General features: G+C 47.6%; 1 protein-coding gene across 4 annotated transcripts in view; it reads right to left on the reverse strand.

Moving 5' to 3' along the window:
• Positions 1-3,369: 3,369 nt before the first annotated feature.
• Positions 3,370-15,541, reverse strand: part of SIDT1 (SID1 transmembrane family member 1) — a gene marked incomplete at its 5' end in the record, with an annotated part of 87,620 nt that continues 75,448 nt past the window's right edge. For 3 of the 4 annotated variants that reach the window (XM_079766637.1, XM_079766636.1, XM_079766635.1), the window contains 8 exons: positions 3,370-3,848; positions 5,227-5,340; positions 6,325-6,435; positions 6,521-6,626; positions 8,598-8,644; positions 9,517-9,593; positions 10,592-10,606; positions 14,868-14,976. In XM_079766637.1, coding sequence (XP_079622763.1) covers positions 3,786-3,848; positions 5,227-5,340; positions 6,325-6,435; positions 6,521-6,626; positions 8,598-8,644; positions 9,517-9,593; positions 10,592-10,606; positions 14,868-14,976 — 642 coding nt within the window. In that variant the 3' untranslated portion in view covers positions 3,370-3,785. The remainder of the gene's footprint in view (positions 3,849-5,226; positions 5,341-6,324; positions 6,436-6,520; positions 6,627-8,597; positions 8,645-9,516; positions 9,594-10,591; positions 10,607-14,867; positions 14,977-15,541) is intronic. The other variant, XM_079766634.1, reaches the window with a different exon arrangement.

Below are 15,541 nucleotides of genomic sequence, written 5' to 3' on the forward strand. Positions count from 1 at the left end.
CTATCACTGTGGCCTTTCAGACACTCAGAGGGGAAGCTAACCTGGGACGCCTGCCAAGCCCGTCTGAATTCCTGTGTGAAGGCCCAAGGTTAGGTGCCTTGACATCGAGGAGATGTCAAAACTGAGCCCCACTGGTACATCTTCTCCAAACAGATTTAAAAACAAAATTAAACACCGGGCAGAACTGTGGTGAGCAAGGTCATTTCAAAACCCGAGGGACCTCCGGGGCTTCCTCCTTCTGGGACCTGCTTTGTCAGTGCAGGCGGAAGCCCTGCTCCACGGGAGCTGACCGCCCGGGCCTTTGGCGATGGGCTGGTGGGCTGGTGGGCTGATGGGCGGGGAGGATGGGGAACAGTTGCACACCCTGCACCGGCAGTAATAGCTGCTGGAGAGAGGAGGCCAGCCCGGGGGAGCAGGCCGCGGTGAGGCGTGGCATCCTACCCAGCCCCACGTCCCGCTTGGCCCTAGCTGTGGGAGCAACTTTTCATCCGAGTTGGAATAAAAGTATTAAGGGCCAGAGGCAGTGAAATGCAGCAACAAGGGGCGAGGAGGGGAGGGGCTGGGAGGGTGGATGGCGCTGGGCAGTATCCCTGCAGGCGAGGCCTCGCACTCCCCGAGGGCCTCCAGGCACCGGCAGGGCGGGGAACAGAACAGCCGGGGTCGGGAGGAGGGAGCCCCGGCGGCGGGGAGAGCTCTGCGCTGGCCCTGCCTGCCCGGGGCGCTGGTAGGCCGTTCTGCGGGGCGCGGCTCCCGCTGCTCTGCACACCTCCCCCTTTGTCACCCTCAGGGAGTGTCACCGGGATGGGAAGGCGGGACTCAGAGGGTTCCAGCAACTTGCCGGGAGTCCCCACCGCGAATGTATTTGGACTGGAGTCTGCTGCAAGGATCCTGCTCCGACTCTGCAGTTCCTTCTAGGAAGAACGTTTATTGTTCTCTCCCCCCGCCCCAGGTTTTACCCGGAGAGACTGCCCCCCGGAAGGAGACACAGGTGGGCATTCCCGGCTTTACTGGCACGTGCGGCTCGCGGGCCCCGCAGAGCGTTCGGGCGGCTGTTCGGAGCTGAAGGAAGCAGCTGCCGCTTGCTCTGCCCCAGGAGCTGGCCGGGTGACGGCGGGTCACGGAAGGTCCCTTCCTCAGAGGGATCCCGCTCCCCCCTGGCTCCCGCCGGTGCTCAAATAACCCGGGCTAAGCCGCAACCTTCCAGCACCGGCAGGTGCGCGGCCTCGCGGCCTCGGCAGCGTCCCCCTGCGGCGTGAAGAGGCGAGTTCCCCGGGCGCCGTCCTGCCCCCTGGCCGCCCCACGGCGGTCCTGCTCCAGCTGAACTGCTCTTGTTACTCCTGGGCCTGCTCTGCCAAGGCCCGCCCCGCAGGGCTGTTTTTCTCCAATCCCCCTCCTGCTGACCTGGGCGTTCAGCGTGGCCTTCCCTCCCCCGGTCAAGAGTGAAGTCCATGAGCACAGGCGGTGTCCTAAGGGGAAAGCTCTGGTTGCCCCTGCACCGCATTCCTACCCACCCCTCCCGTGCCCTCCAGCCACGAGGTGGGCACTGCAGGGAGAATGAGCAACAAGTCGCTATAGGATTAATATTTATATGAGAGGGCTTGGGCTGGGCTTCTAGTTCTGCTGTAGAGAACAAAACGGGCCACAGTGTGTGAGTTTATAGTACAAGACAGACATCAGGAAATGGTCAAGAATACAGCAGCACAATGTATCCATCTCTGCAAGGCCTCTCCCCATGTCCATGGACGTATTTTCCCAAAAAGCTACCGAACAGATAATGTGTCTTACAACGTATTCACCTCAGGCCACAGAGCTACTTGAACAGACTTTGTTCACATTTCTTTAGTGGATCCTTTTTTTTTTTTTTTTTGGATTTGGAACCATTAGCGCATTAAAAGAAACGAATTCATTCAACTCAGCCATAGTTAAACACATTCAGAATTTGTTTTAGATGTTAGACTAACACAACCATTTAATAGGTGGCCTTCATATGGCCTATGCAAGCCAACAATATATATATTTTTTACGAGTTTTTATTTTATAGAACACTTTCACCAGTATGTGTTAGCTCATGTGATCATCCCACGACCCTGTAAGTGAGGCAAGGATTTTTGTCTCCAGGGTGGGATGCCAACAATTTTTAAGGAATAAAGAGTAACCGAAGACCAATTACAAATTTGGGGGCATTTTAGGAAAACACACACACACACCACAAAATATTTCATTAAAAGCATCTTTGTGTTTTTAAAACCAGGGAAAGTTTGCTATTCAAACTTCCATAATGTTTTTCAACATTATCAGATATTTTAGAGAAAGGATAATAGTTGTTTTTTTTTTTAAATTTTTTAAATGGCTGATCCATTTCTCTAATGAATGATCAGGAAAGCAAAGGTGAGAGGTGACTTCACAGGCAGGTATATCCACGTGTGCACATCTGTGTGCATAGTTTCTGGTTACATCACACTCGGGTAACAAGGAGCCTGGTCAAAGTAGGACTCTCGGGGGCAGAGCAGCCAGACAGTGGGGAGGGATGTGGGATGCTGAGCTCTCAACACCTTACGGGGAGACAGTGAGAATCACGTGCGACCAAGGCAATCCTTAATGTCCGGTGCTCTCTGCCACGAGAGAGTTAGAGTAAAACGCAGCGGCCCTGAGAGTTGCTTCTAGAGAACTCCAGGGAGCAAGCCTGCAGGCCCTGATCTGCAGAAAGTGACAGCTCGGAGCGGGGTCAGGGTACAGGACCCTAGTGCAGTGTCCCTGCTGAAACACCCATTGCTTCCCCTAAGGTGACGTGGGCACAGAATTGCGCTGTTTGAACTGGAGGCACGAGGATGCCCTTTTGCCTTGGCTGGATTTCTCCAGGAGCCCGAGTCCTTAAGGTGAGGCGTGTTTGCTTGATGCTGATGTCACTCGCCTCAGCCATGCCGGTCATTTCTCTTGCTCCTCCTGCTGCTAGAAAAGTTCTCTCATTTCCCTTCCACCTTGGAGCTGGCCTGTGGGGGAACAGGGCCTTCTGGAGAAGGCGGAGCCTGAGCGTTGGGGTCAACACACAGCAGTGAGATGAAGACACCAGGAATAGGTAAGCACCCAAGTTCTGGTCCCAGCGACCTGTTGGGAGGAGTGTGTGACAGGCCCAATCCAGAGTCTCTCTAGGGAGGTGAGGAACCTGGGGGAAACATACAGCAGTCCTTCTGAGGAGGTGCCCAGCTGGTGCTGATACAACATCTATCCCAGTTGAGTAGGACATCAGGTCCACTCCTCTGCCAGACTCTGAGGAGCCAACATCAGCCGAGGAGCCAACTTCAGCCCAGGACCCTGGACCGGAGCTGGTGCTCGGAGATGTCTAGAGCAGCAGACGTTGCAGAGGTGCAAAGGGCGCCCACCTCACGTTTCTGGTGGGCGTGGAGGCAGCGGGAGGGAAGGGTGCAGCATCATCCAGCCATTGCTGATGAGTCCCCGGTGAGGGTGGGAGGGGCCCCAAGATAGCGAGTTGACTTTGATGCAGAGGTTGTCCATGTCTAGTTCAGAGTTGCGACATAAGGGGATGGGGGCTTCTCGATTCTTCAGGGCTCGCCTCTGTCCATAGCCCTGTCTTCCCTTCTGCCTCCGCCCTTGCAGGTTTGAATCTCCCCGGCTCCTCTCCTCTGTGTGTGAGTGTATTCAGAGTTGACGCCACAGGGGGTGAGTGGAGTGTTTGGCAGTGGTTACTTTGCTGCAGGCCCTGCATTTTTCATGAAACAGCACCAAGATCGAGATCGCTTCCTCTCTCCTCTCTTAATGCTGGAGGCTCAGAAGACAGGGATCTGGTCCCTCCGAACCACATCCAGGTCATCATCCAGGGTTAACAAAACCTGAAAGGAGAGGGATGGAGAAATGAAATGAATGCACAGTCACAGCCGCAGTAAGTCGTTACTTTCTCTCTGAGTCTCACACGGATTGAAACATGTGCCTGTACTCGTTTTTGTGTCTTTGCAGCTTTCTACAATGCCATGCCCTGAACAGGCACTTATTTTAATTACATAGCTCATTTATTAATTAATCCAGGCCTACCACGTGCTATTCTAAGTGCTGGAGATACAACTTGCGATGGCAGAGAAAAATCCCTACACTCCTGGAGCTTACATTCAAGAGAGGGCTACAGACATGAAGCAAATGCATGAGTAAAACATATGTCGTATGTTAGACAGAAATATGTGCTAAGTATAGTATGTTAGATGGTAATATGTACTAAGGATAAAAGTCAAACTATGACAAGAACATGGAAATGTGGAGTAAAGGGAGATAAAAACATGTTGAAAGGGTGGCTGAGGATGTCATTACTTTGAAGGGACCATTTAGGTCAAGACCTAAAGGAAATGAAGTCTTATTGCATAAAATGTTACTATACATAAAGTGTATCCTCCTCCTCCATTTTTAGGTCCCTCCACCACCACTCTCTCCACATGGAACCCTTCATTCCACTTCTGTCTCTCTCTAATGAAAGTGACTAAAAAATAAAAGCCTTAAGAAAGAGTATACAGAGTAAACTTCTAAAACTGGCCACCAGGGGGTAGCCCTGCTCCACTATTGAGGCTATAAGGCCAGCAGAGACTGCTTAAAGTGGGCAGTATGGGGAGTCCTGGAGACCTACTCCTATTTGTCATGAACCTGTGCAGGTACCATGGGCTTTTAATTATGAAAGTCAAAATTAATGTGAAAGAATGCCGGGAGTTATCTTCCGAGGATGTTATAATATGCGTGGCTCCTGGGAAGGTGTTTGGGTTAAGAAATGAAGGGACTACATGAAAGATTTGGAACTGAGAGGTTAGAAGGCAACAGAGGCCTGGATGCTATCCTGAGCTACTCCAGGAATTTGTAAATGACTTCTTTCTATTCACTGAGACTGAAAGGAGGAATGTGAGGATAGCACAAGAAGGAATAACCTAATGCTATGGAAATTTTAGTGGATGCCAAAAGCAGTGCCTGGGGGACTCTGGGCATGTGAGTTCTGATAACCAAATGTTGTGAAGCTTAAGGAAAACCATTTTGTCACTCCGTGTCTTCAAATAACTACCTAACCAGAAGATACAATGTAAAAATGAAACAATCTGTAAATTGAATTACAATGCAGAATTGGAAAGGGAAATTAGAAAGGAGTAAATAAGAGGGTGTAAGAAAGAGGGGAGGAGAAAAAAAGAGAGAGTACCAGATGTAAAGAGAGCAGAAATTAACAAAAAGGTGTCAACTCACCAAGAAGGAGAAAAACAGGGCAGTGGCAGACAGGAAGTGCCAGATGTCATGCTCATCAAAGAAATCCAGCAGGACACATTCCCGGTTCTTCTCCCGGGACTCAGCTGGGGTTCCCTGGAAGAAGGTGAGGCTGGATGTGGATGAGCATTCCCACAGTTCAACTGTGCAGAGGGCTGAGCATCCAGAAAGCTACACAAATGCTACTAAATGCCCGACTCAAAAAGTTAGCTTCCAAGAAAACATATGTTCACACAAAAAAACTTGCAGATAAATGTTCAGAACAGCATCATTCATAAGAACCCCAAAGTGGAAACAACCCAAATGTCCATCAACTGAAGAATGATTAGATAAAATGTAGTGTATCCATACAATGGAATATTATTCAGCAATAAAAAGACATGAAGTACTGATACATGCTACAACATGCATGAATCTAGGAAACATTATGCTACATGAAGAAAGTCAGATTCAAAAGCCACAGAGTATATGATTTCACTTCTAAGAAGCGTCCAGAATGGGCAGATCTATAGAGTCAAAAGATAGTTTGGTGGCTGCCTAGGGCTAAGGAATTCAGGAGAAGTGGGGAGTTTCTTTATGGAGTGATAAAATGTTCTAAAATTGATTGTGGTGATTGTGGAGATGGAGAGTGGAGACTTACATGTTCTGTGCTTCAGAAATAGCACTAATTTCCTAGGCCTCAGCTTTCCAATCTATGATATGGACTTATAAACCCCTGCACCTGGATATTGGTTTTTGGATGGTGATTATGATGAGAAAGGGGGAGAAGAAACACTAATCAATATTTTTGCATATGTTGAACGTTCACTGGGAACAGGATTGTAACACAACACAATAGGAAGGTCACATTTGCAGAGTCTGTAGGACTTACACTTCTGTGAGTGCTACCCTGATAATGATGACAATGTGCCATTCGTTGAGCATTTGTGTGTGGATATTAAGGTTTTTAGAGAAAGCTTTTGTTTGAGAGGATATAAAATAGATAAATAGCAACTAGCACATAGAGAGAGGGAAGCAAGATGGTCAGAAGACAGATGGAGAGAGACCACACCTTGGAAAAAACACACAAACTTCTCTTACCTCCCAGCTGCTGAGATTCTGGAAGAAAAAATACAGGGCAGCGGCCCACACCACCGCGGTGGCCACGATGCAGAAGAGCGGGATGGGGAGGACCTTCTCGGAGCTGCGGAGCTGCGGGTGAGAAGCAGAGGCTGCGGAGCTGCCTGCACCGCCAGCCGCGGGCCCAGGTGCTGCGGCTCCCAGCCGCCTCGCTTACCTTCATGATGATGTAAAAGGCCAGGTAGAGCAGCAGGTTACCGATGAAGATGCCCAGCATGTAGGAGGCAAAGTCCCTGGGCCGGTAGATCAGGCCAAAGAGGGCGCTGAGCAAACGGGGAGGAATTATTTTGCAGCCATGAAGGTGGATTTGTGACATTTTGACTTTTTCACTTTCCCACTCCCATTTTTGCAAGGAGGGGAATTAAAAACAACAACAACCCTCTTTAACATATTATAAGTAACTTTTAACGGATCACATTTCCTTCAGCACATTCATTTTTAACGATCGTAAGGTTCCCATAAGTGGATGCACCATAAAGAATCGTCTTTCCTCTCTGGTTGAAATGAAGGGTTTTCCCTTTGCCCTTCAGTTTCTCACTATTATAAAGAACACCACAATGCATGAATGAACACCTCCAGACATACTGTGCTTGCTTTTGCACTGAAGATTACTTCATTAGACTAGGTTACTAGAAGTAGCATTATCTCAATAATTGGCTTGAAACACATGACCAACTTTGGATAGCTGTCTATGGTTTTAAAATTTATTACCCCATCTTACAGTCACCAGGTCTGTGGGGTCTGCCCTAAAAGGGTGGTCCCAAAAAGCCCCACTGCCAAGGATCATCCATCTCGACTCATCCCCGTGTAAAGCGGGGGCCCTGCACAGGTATAAGCCTTATCCCGAGGTCATCCCTGGTGACAGCACCGTGGGGAGTTTCTTCCAGAAGCATATGGTGCCCCAATAAGATTCAAATTATCCTGAAAAGATTCTGGCTTCCCCTGAAGGTATGCCTCTTTCATTCCTTTTATGTCTTAAAGGGCAACAGTAGTAGGGAGTTATCTTTCTATCAAAGGTCACTGACCCAGAGGTGCACATCAGCGAAGAACTACTAGTAAAAGCAGCAAAACCTATTTATTTTTGAGGGATTCATTAAATATCTCACTCATTCTTATATTTTTTTAATCTTTACCTGAGGATATATTTCCATAGATTTTTAGAGAGAGTGGGAGAGAGAGGAAAAGACAGAGAGAAACATTGATGTGAGAGAAACACATTGATTGGTTGCCTCCTGCATGTGCCCTGACCAGGTCCCGGGCCAGGGAGGAGCCTGCAAACGAGGTACATGCCCTTGACTGGAATCAAATCCAGGACTCTTTGGTCTGCAGGCCGATGTTCTATCCACTGAGCCAAACTGGCTAGGGCTGAGGATATGTTTTTATTGATTTAAGAGAGAGAGAGAGAGAGAGAGAGAGAGAGAGAGAGAGAGAGACAGAGAGACAGAGAGAGAGAGAGAGAGAGAGAGACAGAGAGACAGACAGAGAGAGAGATCAATTGGTTGCCTCCTTCCTGCGAGCCCTGACAAGCCTTTTTGGTGTACAGGACGATACTCCAAACCACCTGAGCCATCCGGCCAGGCTCATTCACATTTTTTTAGTTGAAAATAGGTTGCATAAAATAGGTACAACTAGCAAAAATATACGTCTGTTGTACTGTTCTATTTTGAGGCCATTTTCAGGAAAAAGGGCCAATAATGAGGGGAAAGGAGAGGAAGAATGATGTAGGTAGAGTAGGAAGAATGAGACCTGGGGGGGGGAAATAATAAATTTGAAAGAGACTTTTACACACATGTGCGCGCGCGCACACACACACACACACACACAAGACAAATGTCTGGGTAGCCTTTATGAAAAGTTCTACAAAAATATTTAAAATTATGTTGCATTTTTGCAACTACAGACATAATTATCTATCTATCTATCTATCTATCTATCTATCTATCTATCTATCTATCTATCTAATCTATCCACTAATTCGATGTTTGTCTTGTTGAGCAAATGAACTCAACGTGTTGAACTCAACGCTCGAAGAGGGGCCACTATTGGTACACAAGAGCTTGTTAGTGCATTCTTTGCAGGAGAAAAAGACCTTTCTCTCAAGTCTCTAGGGCAAGCTCAATCCTATGGTCTCCTTAATTTTAGATTTGTTTATAAAAATGACAACCAAGGAAAGCTAAACCAGTGTTAGAGACATTAATAAAGAGGAAAAAAGGTGTTTTCCTAAGATTACTTACAAGGACCAGTTAATCAGATTCCCCACGACGAGCAACACCATTCTGTCCTGGAAAGGGGGAAAGGAAACACTGAAAAGCCCTCAGCCTCAGCGCCCTCAATTTTTAGTGCCCACAGGTCCTGACAAGCTGCAGTGGCTGAGGGAGTCCCACATTCCTTTCCCTAAAAACCCTCTGATTATAAACCATTAGCAGGTGCTAAGTGAGCCACAGACTAGTGGTGCTATTTGGGCAGGGCACACAGCGGTTCCCTGAGCACCTGCCAAGGTCGGGGCAGTGGCTCGGGGGAGGAGGGCGCTGTAGCTTTCCCAAGGTCACTGCCAGTGAGCCAAGACATAGCTATGCCCAGGGCCCTGATTCCTGTGCTCAGTGTAGAAATGTATAATATACCGAAAACTAGAATGGAGAATTTAAAAAAGTTGTATTTCAACCACGAAGCAATACTCACAGTTTTGAAAAAATATCCTTGCGCATTGTAAAAAACAATGTAGAAAAATCAAACAAATGTATAATGTAGGCAGTGTAAGTTCCTAAGGAAAGTTACTGGAGTGGCCATAGGTCCCAGTTTGCTTGAGACAGTCTGGCTTATGCCTGCCGTCATGGTGATAATCTTACCTCCTCGGAGGGTTATTTACAGGGACACCTCACAGCAGTGATCACTGTTCAATAGTTCTGTACACACCCACATGTATATTTTTTTCTTTCTATACTAGAAATCTTGTATAAAAGTGGGACCATACCAGCTTGTTTTTTATGAACGAGAAGAATAAACAGCATGCTTTTCCCCCCTGACTGGACCTCAGCCACCTGGACCATCTGGCCCTCTGGATTCGGGAGGCTGAGTGACTGCCCTGAGCCTGCTCCTCCTGCTGTTCCCCCACTCTCTGGGAGAAAGCCAAGGGGTGCAGGAGCACACACATACCATGTACAGAGGCCGGCTGCACTGATGGATGAAATCCGTGTAGAGCACCATAGCAGCCCGCCGGAAAATCCCCAAATCTGCCGGTGACACAATCGCATGGTAAGAAGGCTTGGTCAGAGATAATACAAAATACTCCCACAGGGCCCGAGCTTTTGGGGTCAGGACGATGTCGCCTTCGCCTCATAAAAATGGTGCTTTGCAGCGGATAGGTGCATAATCAATGTTTGCTTTAAAAATGGCACCCTCACCTCACCACCCATGCTCTCCTGGGCGATACTGCAGAAGGGCAAGAAGATGGACACGTGTAACCACAATCACAAGTAATCTGGGTGGCTGGCCAACTCTTTTAGGGTCTCCTCCAGCTAAGTTTCCCTTTGTTTACAGTTTACTCCAGTGGTGTTTCTCTTATAGCAGAGAGGTTATGGGGCCCCCCTTAAAACACCTGCTCTCTCCAGAGGATGGGAAATCTTAGCTTGTAAAAGTTCTAATCTGTATTTCTCAAAGTGGTTATGGGTCAGTAAGCATTGAACCAAGGGATCCTGGGTTTTACTGGGCATGTTCAGAAAGCCCACACCTGAACTGGAACAATAATCAAAGGAATGTAGTGAAGATGGGGAGAACAAGACAGGAAAGATTTTTAAAAAAAATGCAATCCGTCAGAAAGAAGGAAACGGTGAGGGTGCGTGCCATAGCCGCTATGGGAACAGAGAGGGGATCCCAGATGGGCTGTCTTTCTCCGAGCTGTCCACACTGTAGACACCACATGCAAGCTGGGCAAGCATCCAGTGAGGGTGGATCCAGCTCTCTTGGGAATGCCACCCCTGGGGTCAATGTAGCCAGCCTTCACTAGACACACGGAGGGAAGAAGGGGCCCGGGGCATGTCCATGCGATAGCCCAGAAGCGTGCGCAGGCTGGGTGGGAGTGATCCTCACCTCGGAGCCTCTCTCTGGCTCCGCCGCCCACCACCCTGCCCCACCTGGAGGGGGGTGCTCTGGGGGCCGGCAGGAAACCCGGAGGGAGGGTCGCCGGTCAAGGAAACAATCTAGAACGCTGCGAAGGGCTGCTGGACATTACCTGTGTCAGACACGTCTGAACCAGTGGAAAGCAGAGAAGACACGGGAGAGAGAAAGAGCTGTCAGAAGGTAGCCAAACAGGTGAACTGCTGGTTATTTTCTTTTTCTCTCTAAATGGATGACTCGAAAGTTATTTTCTGATTAGAAAAGTCATGTTGGCTCATCGCAAAGAAGAGAATTTTTCTGCCTGCTTCAAACATTCGGAAATGTACTATTTGTCCAGGAGGGAATCAGATTTCTCTGTCTCCTTTTGTGTCCCGCTTACAATGTACAACCCACCCTGTTCATGAGCACCCCCTGGGGTCCTTTCCCGGGGTCCTGTTGGCGACCTGGGCAAGCAGGTCTGCGGTTCTCTGTCCCACGTGTGAAATGCTCTGCCTCACTCCTGCTGCCTTTCCTGTGTCCATGTTTGTTTTCCCGGGTGGCCCCAGGGCCACAGAGAAAGAAGCCTGTGATGTGAGAAGGCAAAGGTAGCTTATGCAATGGGCACTGTCCACTCACTCAACTTCCTGCCTTTGAACTAAATCTAGATGCAATCGTCGTCACAGTGAAATGAGAGTTTTCCTTTTGACTCTGGTAAGCCTATAACCACTTGGGGAAGACTCCTGGGTGAGCAAACGGAAGCTATTCCATTAAGCTACACACTGGCTGCCTCCGTCTGCCCCTTCAGACCTGCTTTCCACGCACGGCTCTGTCCCGCACCACGCCTGCAGGCTGACTGCGGACATGGAGTGTGTGTGTGTGTGTGTGTGTGTGTGTGGGGTGTTCCTGCATGGATTTGGACAATGGAGACCACGGCAGGAGATGGAGGAGCAGCGGAAGGAGAGCGACCTCAGGGTGTTGACCTCCCTGGCGCCTTCCCTGTGTCTGTCAACCGAAGGTCTCTGCTATTTTCAGGGTGGCTTCCTCCCGCCACGCTCCCTTTGCCCGCCTGTCCGTGGGGATGGGCAGAGCGTCCCAGCTGCAGCCCAGGGCTGCCGGCCGCCCCTCCACTCTCTGTGCCCGCCCTGGTCAAAGGAAGTCCCTCTGCCATCAAACCCTCCTCCGTCTTTGTGTGACCGCTTTTTTCTGTTGAGACCCTGGCAGGTATATGCTCCCTGGCCATAACGCAGTCACTTCCTTCTGTTCATAAAGATAAACGAATTCAGCATTGCAAAACTGTGTGGGGTAAAGGTGGTATAAATGTGGTATAAATCTATCCCAAACTCCTCTATGTAGTCATGGCCATCATTACACAGAAGCAGTCCCCGCTTATTCGTGGTTTTGCTTTCCGCAGTTTCAGTTACCTGCAGTCGACTGGGGTCTGAAAATAATGTATTTTAAAATTTGTATTTATTTATTTATTTTTGAGAGAGAGAGAGAGAGAGAGAGAGAGAGAGAGAGAGAGAGAGATCAGTTTGTTGTCCCACTTATTCATGTCCCCAGTGGTTGCTTCTTTACGGGCCCTGCCTGGGGAGCGAACCTGAAACCTTGGCGTATCAGGACGATGTGGTCGGCAAACTCATTAGTCAACAGATGCAAATATCAACAGTACAACGATTGCAATTTCTTTTGAGAGCCAAATTTTTTAAACTTAAACTTTTCCTAACGCCACTTCTTCAAAATAGACTCGCCCAGGCCGTGGCTCACGAGCTGCAGTTTGCCGACCACGGCTCTAACCAACAAAGCTACCTGGCTGGGCTGGGGTCAGAAAATATTAAATCGAAAATTCCAGAAGTAAACAGGTCGTCAGTTTTAAATTGCGCACTATTCTGAGTAGCGTGGTGAAGTCTCGCGAGGCCAGGACTTTGCCGGGATGTGACTCAGCGCCTCCACAGCGTCTCCGCGCTGCGCACCCACCGCCCGCAGGTCGCTCAGGAGCGTCTTGGTTATCGCATGGGCTGTCCTGGCATTTTGGTGCTTGTGTTCAAGTTGCCCTTATTTTACTTCATAACGGCCCCAAAGCGCAAGAATATGGACGCTGCCATTCGGACGTGCCAAAGAGAAGCTGTAAAGCGCTTTCTTGACGTGAAAAGGTGAGCACAATAAAGGTATTTTGAGAGAGAGACCACATTCACATAACTTTGGTTACAGTAGTTGTTATAAATGTTCTATTTTCTTATTAGTTATTCTTGTTGATTTCTTATCATGCCTAATTTAGGAATTAAACTTTATCGTAGTTATGTATGCATAGGAAAAAAAACACACCATAGTATTTATAAGGTTTGGTATTATCCACAGTTTCAAGCATCCACTGGGGGACTTGAAACATATTTTCGTGAATGAGGGGAGTGGGGGACTACTGTAACTGCACTCAATTTTATTTTTCCAATTCTGAGAGAACCCAGAAGCTTCAGCTTATTTTCCGTTTGCAAGTTGACTTTGTATGACTTAACTCACCTTTGAGTCTGGGGGATGGGAAGTGACCAGTGCGCCAAACCAAATGCTCTGCACAACCAGCTAAAGATGCTTCCCTGGGGAGCTGGAGGCACCAAACCAAATGCTCTGCACAACCAGCTAAAGATGCTTCCCTGGGGAGCTGGAGGCATGTCAGCGCCAAGGGAACATCTACCGGCCGTGCCAAAAGGGAAGCCTAAACTGCCAGGATAAGAAAATGTTCTATTGGGTCTCCTACTCATAAACAAGCCACTTGTTTATGTAGAATCACTCAGACCTGGGCAAGAGGGGTCTCGTATTTCAGAGGTCCTCATTCCTCACTGAGTGAGGAGTCTGCAGGGCAAGGGGACTCCTCCTCCTCCAAGGCCACATTCTGAATCCCTGGACCCTAGGATTCCCCGCCCAGATGGCTTTGACCCTGATCTCCGAGTCTGCATAGCCCCGTTCCCGGTTCTATCTTCTGGGGGGTGGGTAGCACCATTGGAGCATGTACTTCCGTGGGCAAGGAGTGGCCATTTGGATGTAGAGCAAGGGTGTCCATATGCATACCCGTGAGACCCCTTAAGATGGAGGGCAGAGACAGAGGTGGGAAGAAAAGAGGCAGGGGCTGGGGACCAGCTCTGCAGGAGAGCTATGTTCTGAGGAACCGCGAATTCTAAATTAGAACCTGGACCGTCCAGGTTATAACGAAGGCACATTCTATTTATCGGTTTGTTGGTCATCTTTCTTGTCTTCCTTTTCTTCCACGAATTTAATAGTTGTTTTTTTTTTTAGTGTGCTTTATACCTTTAAAATTTATATATATGGTATATGAGCTTTTATTTGCAATCTTTCCTTGGACTCTGCAAATATGAGGAGTGGGTCTCTCTCTCTCTCTCTCTCTCTCTCTCTCTCTCTCTATATATATATATATATATATATATATATATATATATATGTATGTGTGTATATATATATGTATGTGTGTATATATGTATATAAACTATATATATATATATATATATGTGTGTGTGTATATATATATATATATATATATATATATATATATATATATATATAGTTTTTTTCTTGACATAGACCAAAGAATATTTGTCTGACTTCATGGACCTTAAAATGGCAGGTGAAATTTAAATGCTCCAAGATGACTTGAACCTGCTCCCACGTGTGATGACTGACTAACAGCAGGCCGAGCTGATTTCTGTGGAACACTCAGTGTTCAATGTTCACATGGTCAGAGGGAGTCCAGGAGGTATCCTGCCACTAACATTGGCAAGTTGGTCTCAAAAAGTTCCAGTCCCAGAATTTGAAAATAATACCTTTATAACCATTTATCATGGTCAAAGAACTGGCCCTTTTATTTATTTATAGAGGAAGGGAGAGGGATAGAGAGTTAGAAACATCATTGAGAGAGAAACATTGATCAGCTGCCTCCTGCACATCCCCTACTGGGGATGTACCCGCAACCAAGGTACATGCCCTTAACCAGATTCGAACCTGGGACCCTTGAGTCCGCAGGCTGATGCTCTATCCACTGAGCCAAACCAGGTAGGGCAAGAAATGGCTCTTTTAAATGCCACAAAACAAAACAATAACATCCCCAGGTAGAATTAGTGGTGTGGTAAAAATGCTGTTCTGCAAATGCACTTTCAAAGTTTGGTGGATTGCAAAGCATTTGGGACCTGCAGCTGGAGGTGTGGCAAGCTTAGTTTCTCAGGTGACTAGACCTAGTGATAGTAGTTTACTGCAATCCAGTAAAGGAGAGGAGATTTTGGAGAGAATATATGCTATTAAACACAATACAGAATTCAGAGCAGGCATTCACGATGGTTGTAACACATCTGTTTAGGATCAGTGAAAACTGTTTTCTCAGTGTGTTTAGTATTATGTAAAAGGGGACTCACCTATCTTAAAACGACCCATGTAGTAGATCTGGGTGCTGAGGGCCAGAGAGGCCAGTATATGGATTGCAGAGAAGATGATCCAGAACCAGATGTCATTTTTTCCAAACACCTAGGAGAAAAGATGGAAGTTACCTTCATTTGGGGTTTTTCCCAGAGAACTTCTAAAATCAGCTCTCTCAAATCGGCATAAGGAGTAAAAAACCAAGCTGTGCATGACTTTGTCCCCCTGCCCTCTCCTGCCCTCACCTCATCCCCTTCACTGACCTCACAGGGGTCTTACTATACCCAGAGCAGGAAAAAGAATGGCTACCTGGCCAAATAAAAATGGAAAGGGGAGAGGCAGCTGAACAGCAGTGGTGAAGGGGTGAGAGGTTTAAAGTTGGGGGCTACTGCTCTTCGAATACCTGCAGACAGGTAACACTTGTCCATGCATGTTTAGAAAGTGGTTTCCAATCTCTGAAGTCAGTCTCTCCAGTCTTATACATCTCTACTTCAGTCTCACTCAAGTGAAGTCCCAGCTTTATATTAAAACTCTTGAGGGGTAGTTTTACAGGTGCCAATCACATTATAAAAATAACTAGCCAAATAAGTAAATAAAATGCCTCAAAAGGATCAACAATGAGAGTGTCATGAACCATGGATTATGATTAATTCAATTCTGTTCACCTGAGCTC

The sequence above is a fragment of the Cnephaeus nilssonii genome (assembly GCF_951640355.1).
Source record: "Cnephaeus nilssonii genome assembly, chromosome: 3".
NCBI classification, from domain to species: domain Eukaryota; kingdom Metazoa; phylum Chordata; class Mammalia; order Chiroptera; family Vespertilionidae; genus Cnephaeus; species Cnephaeus nilssonii.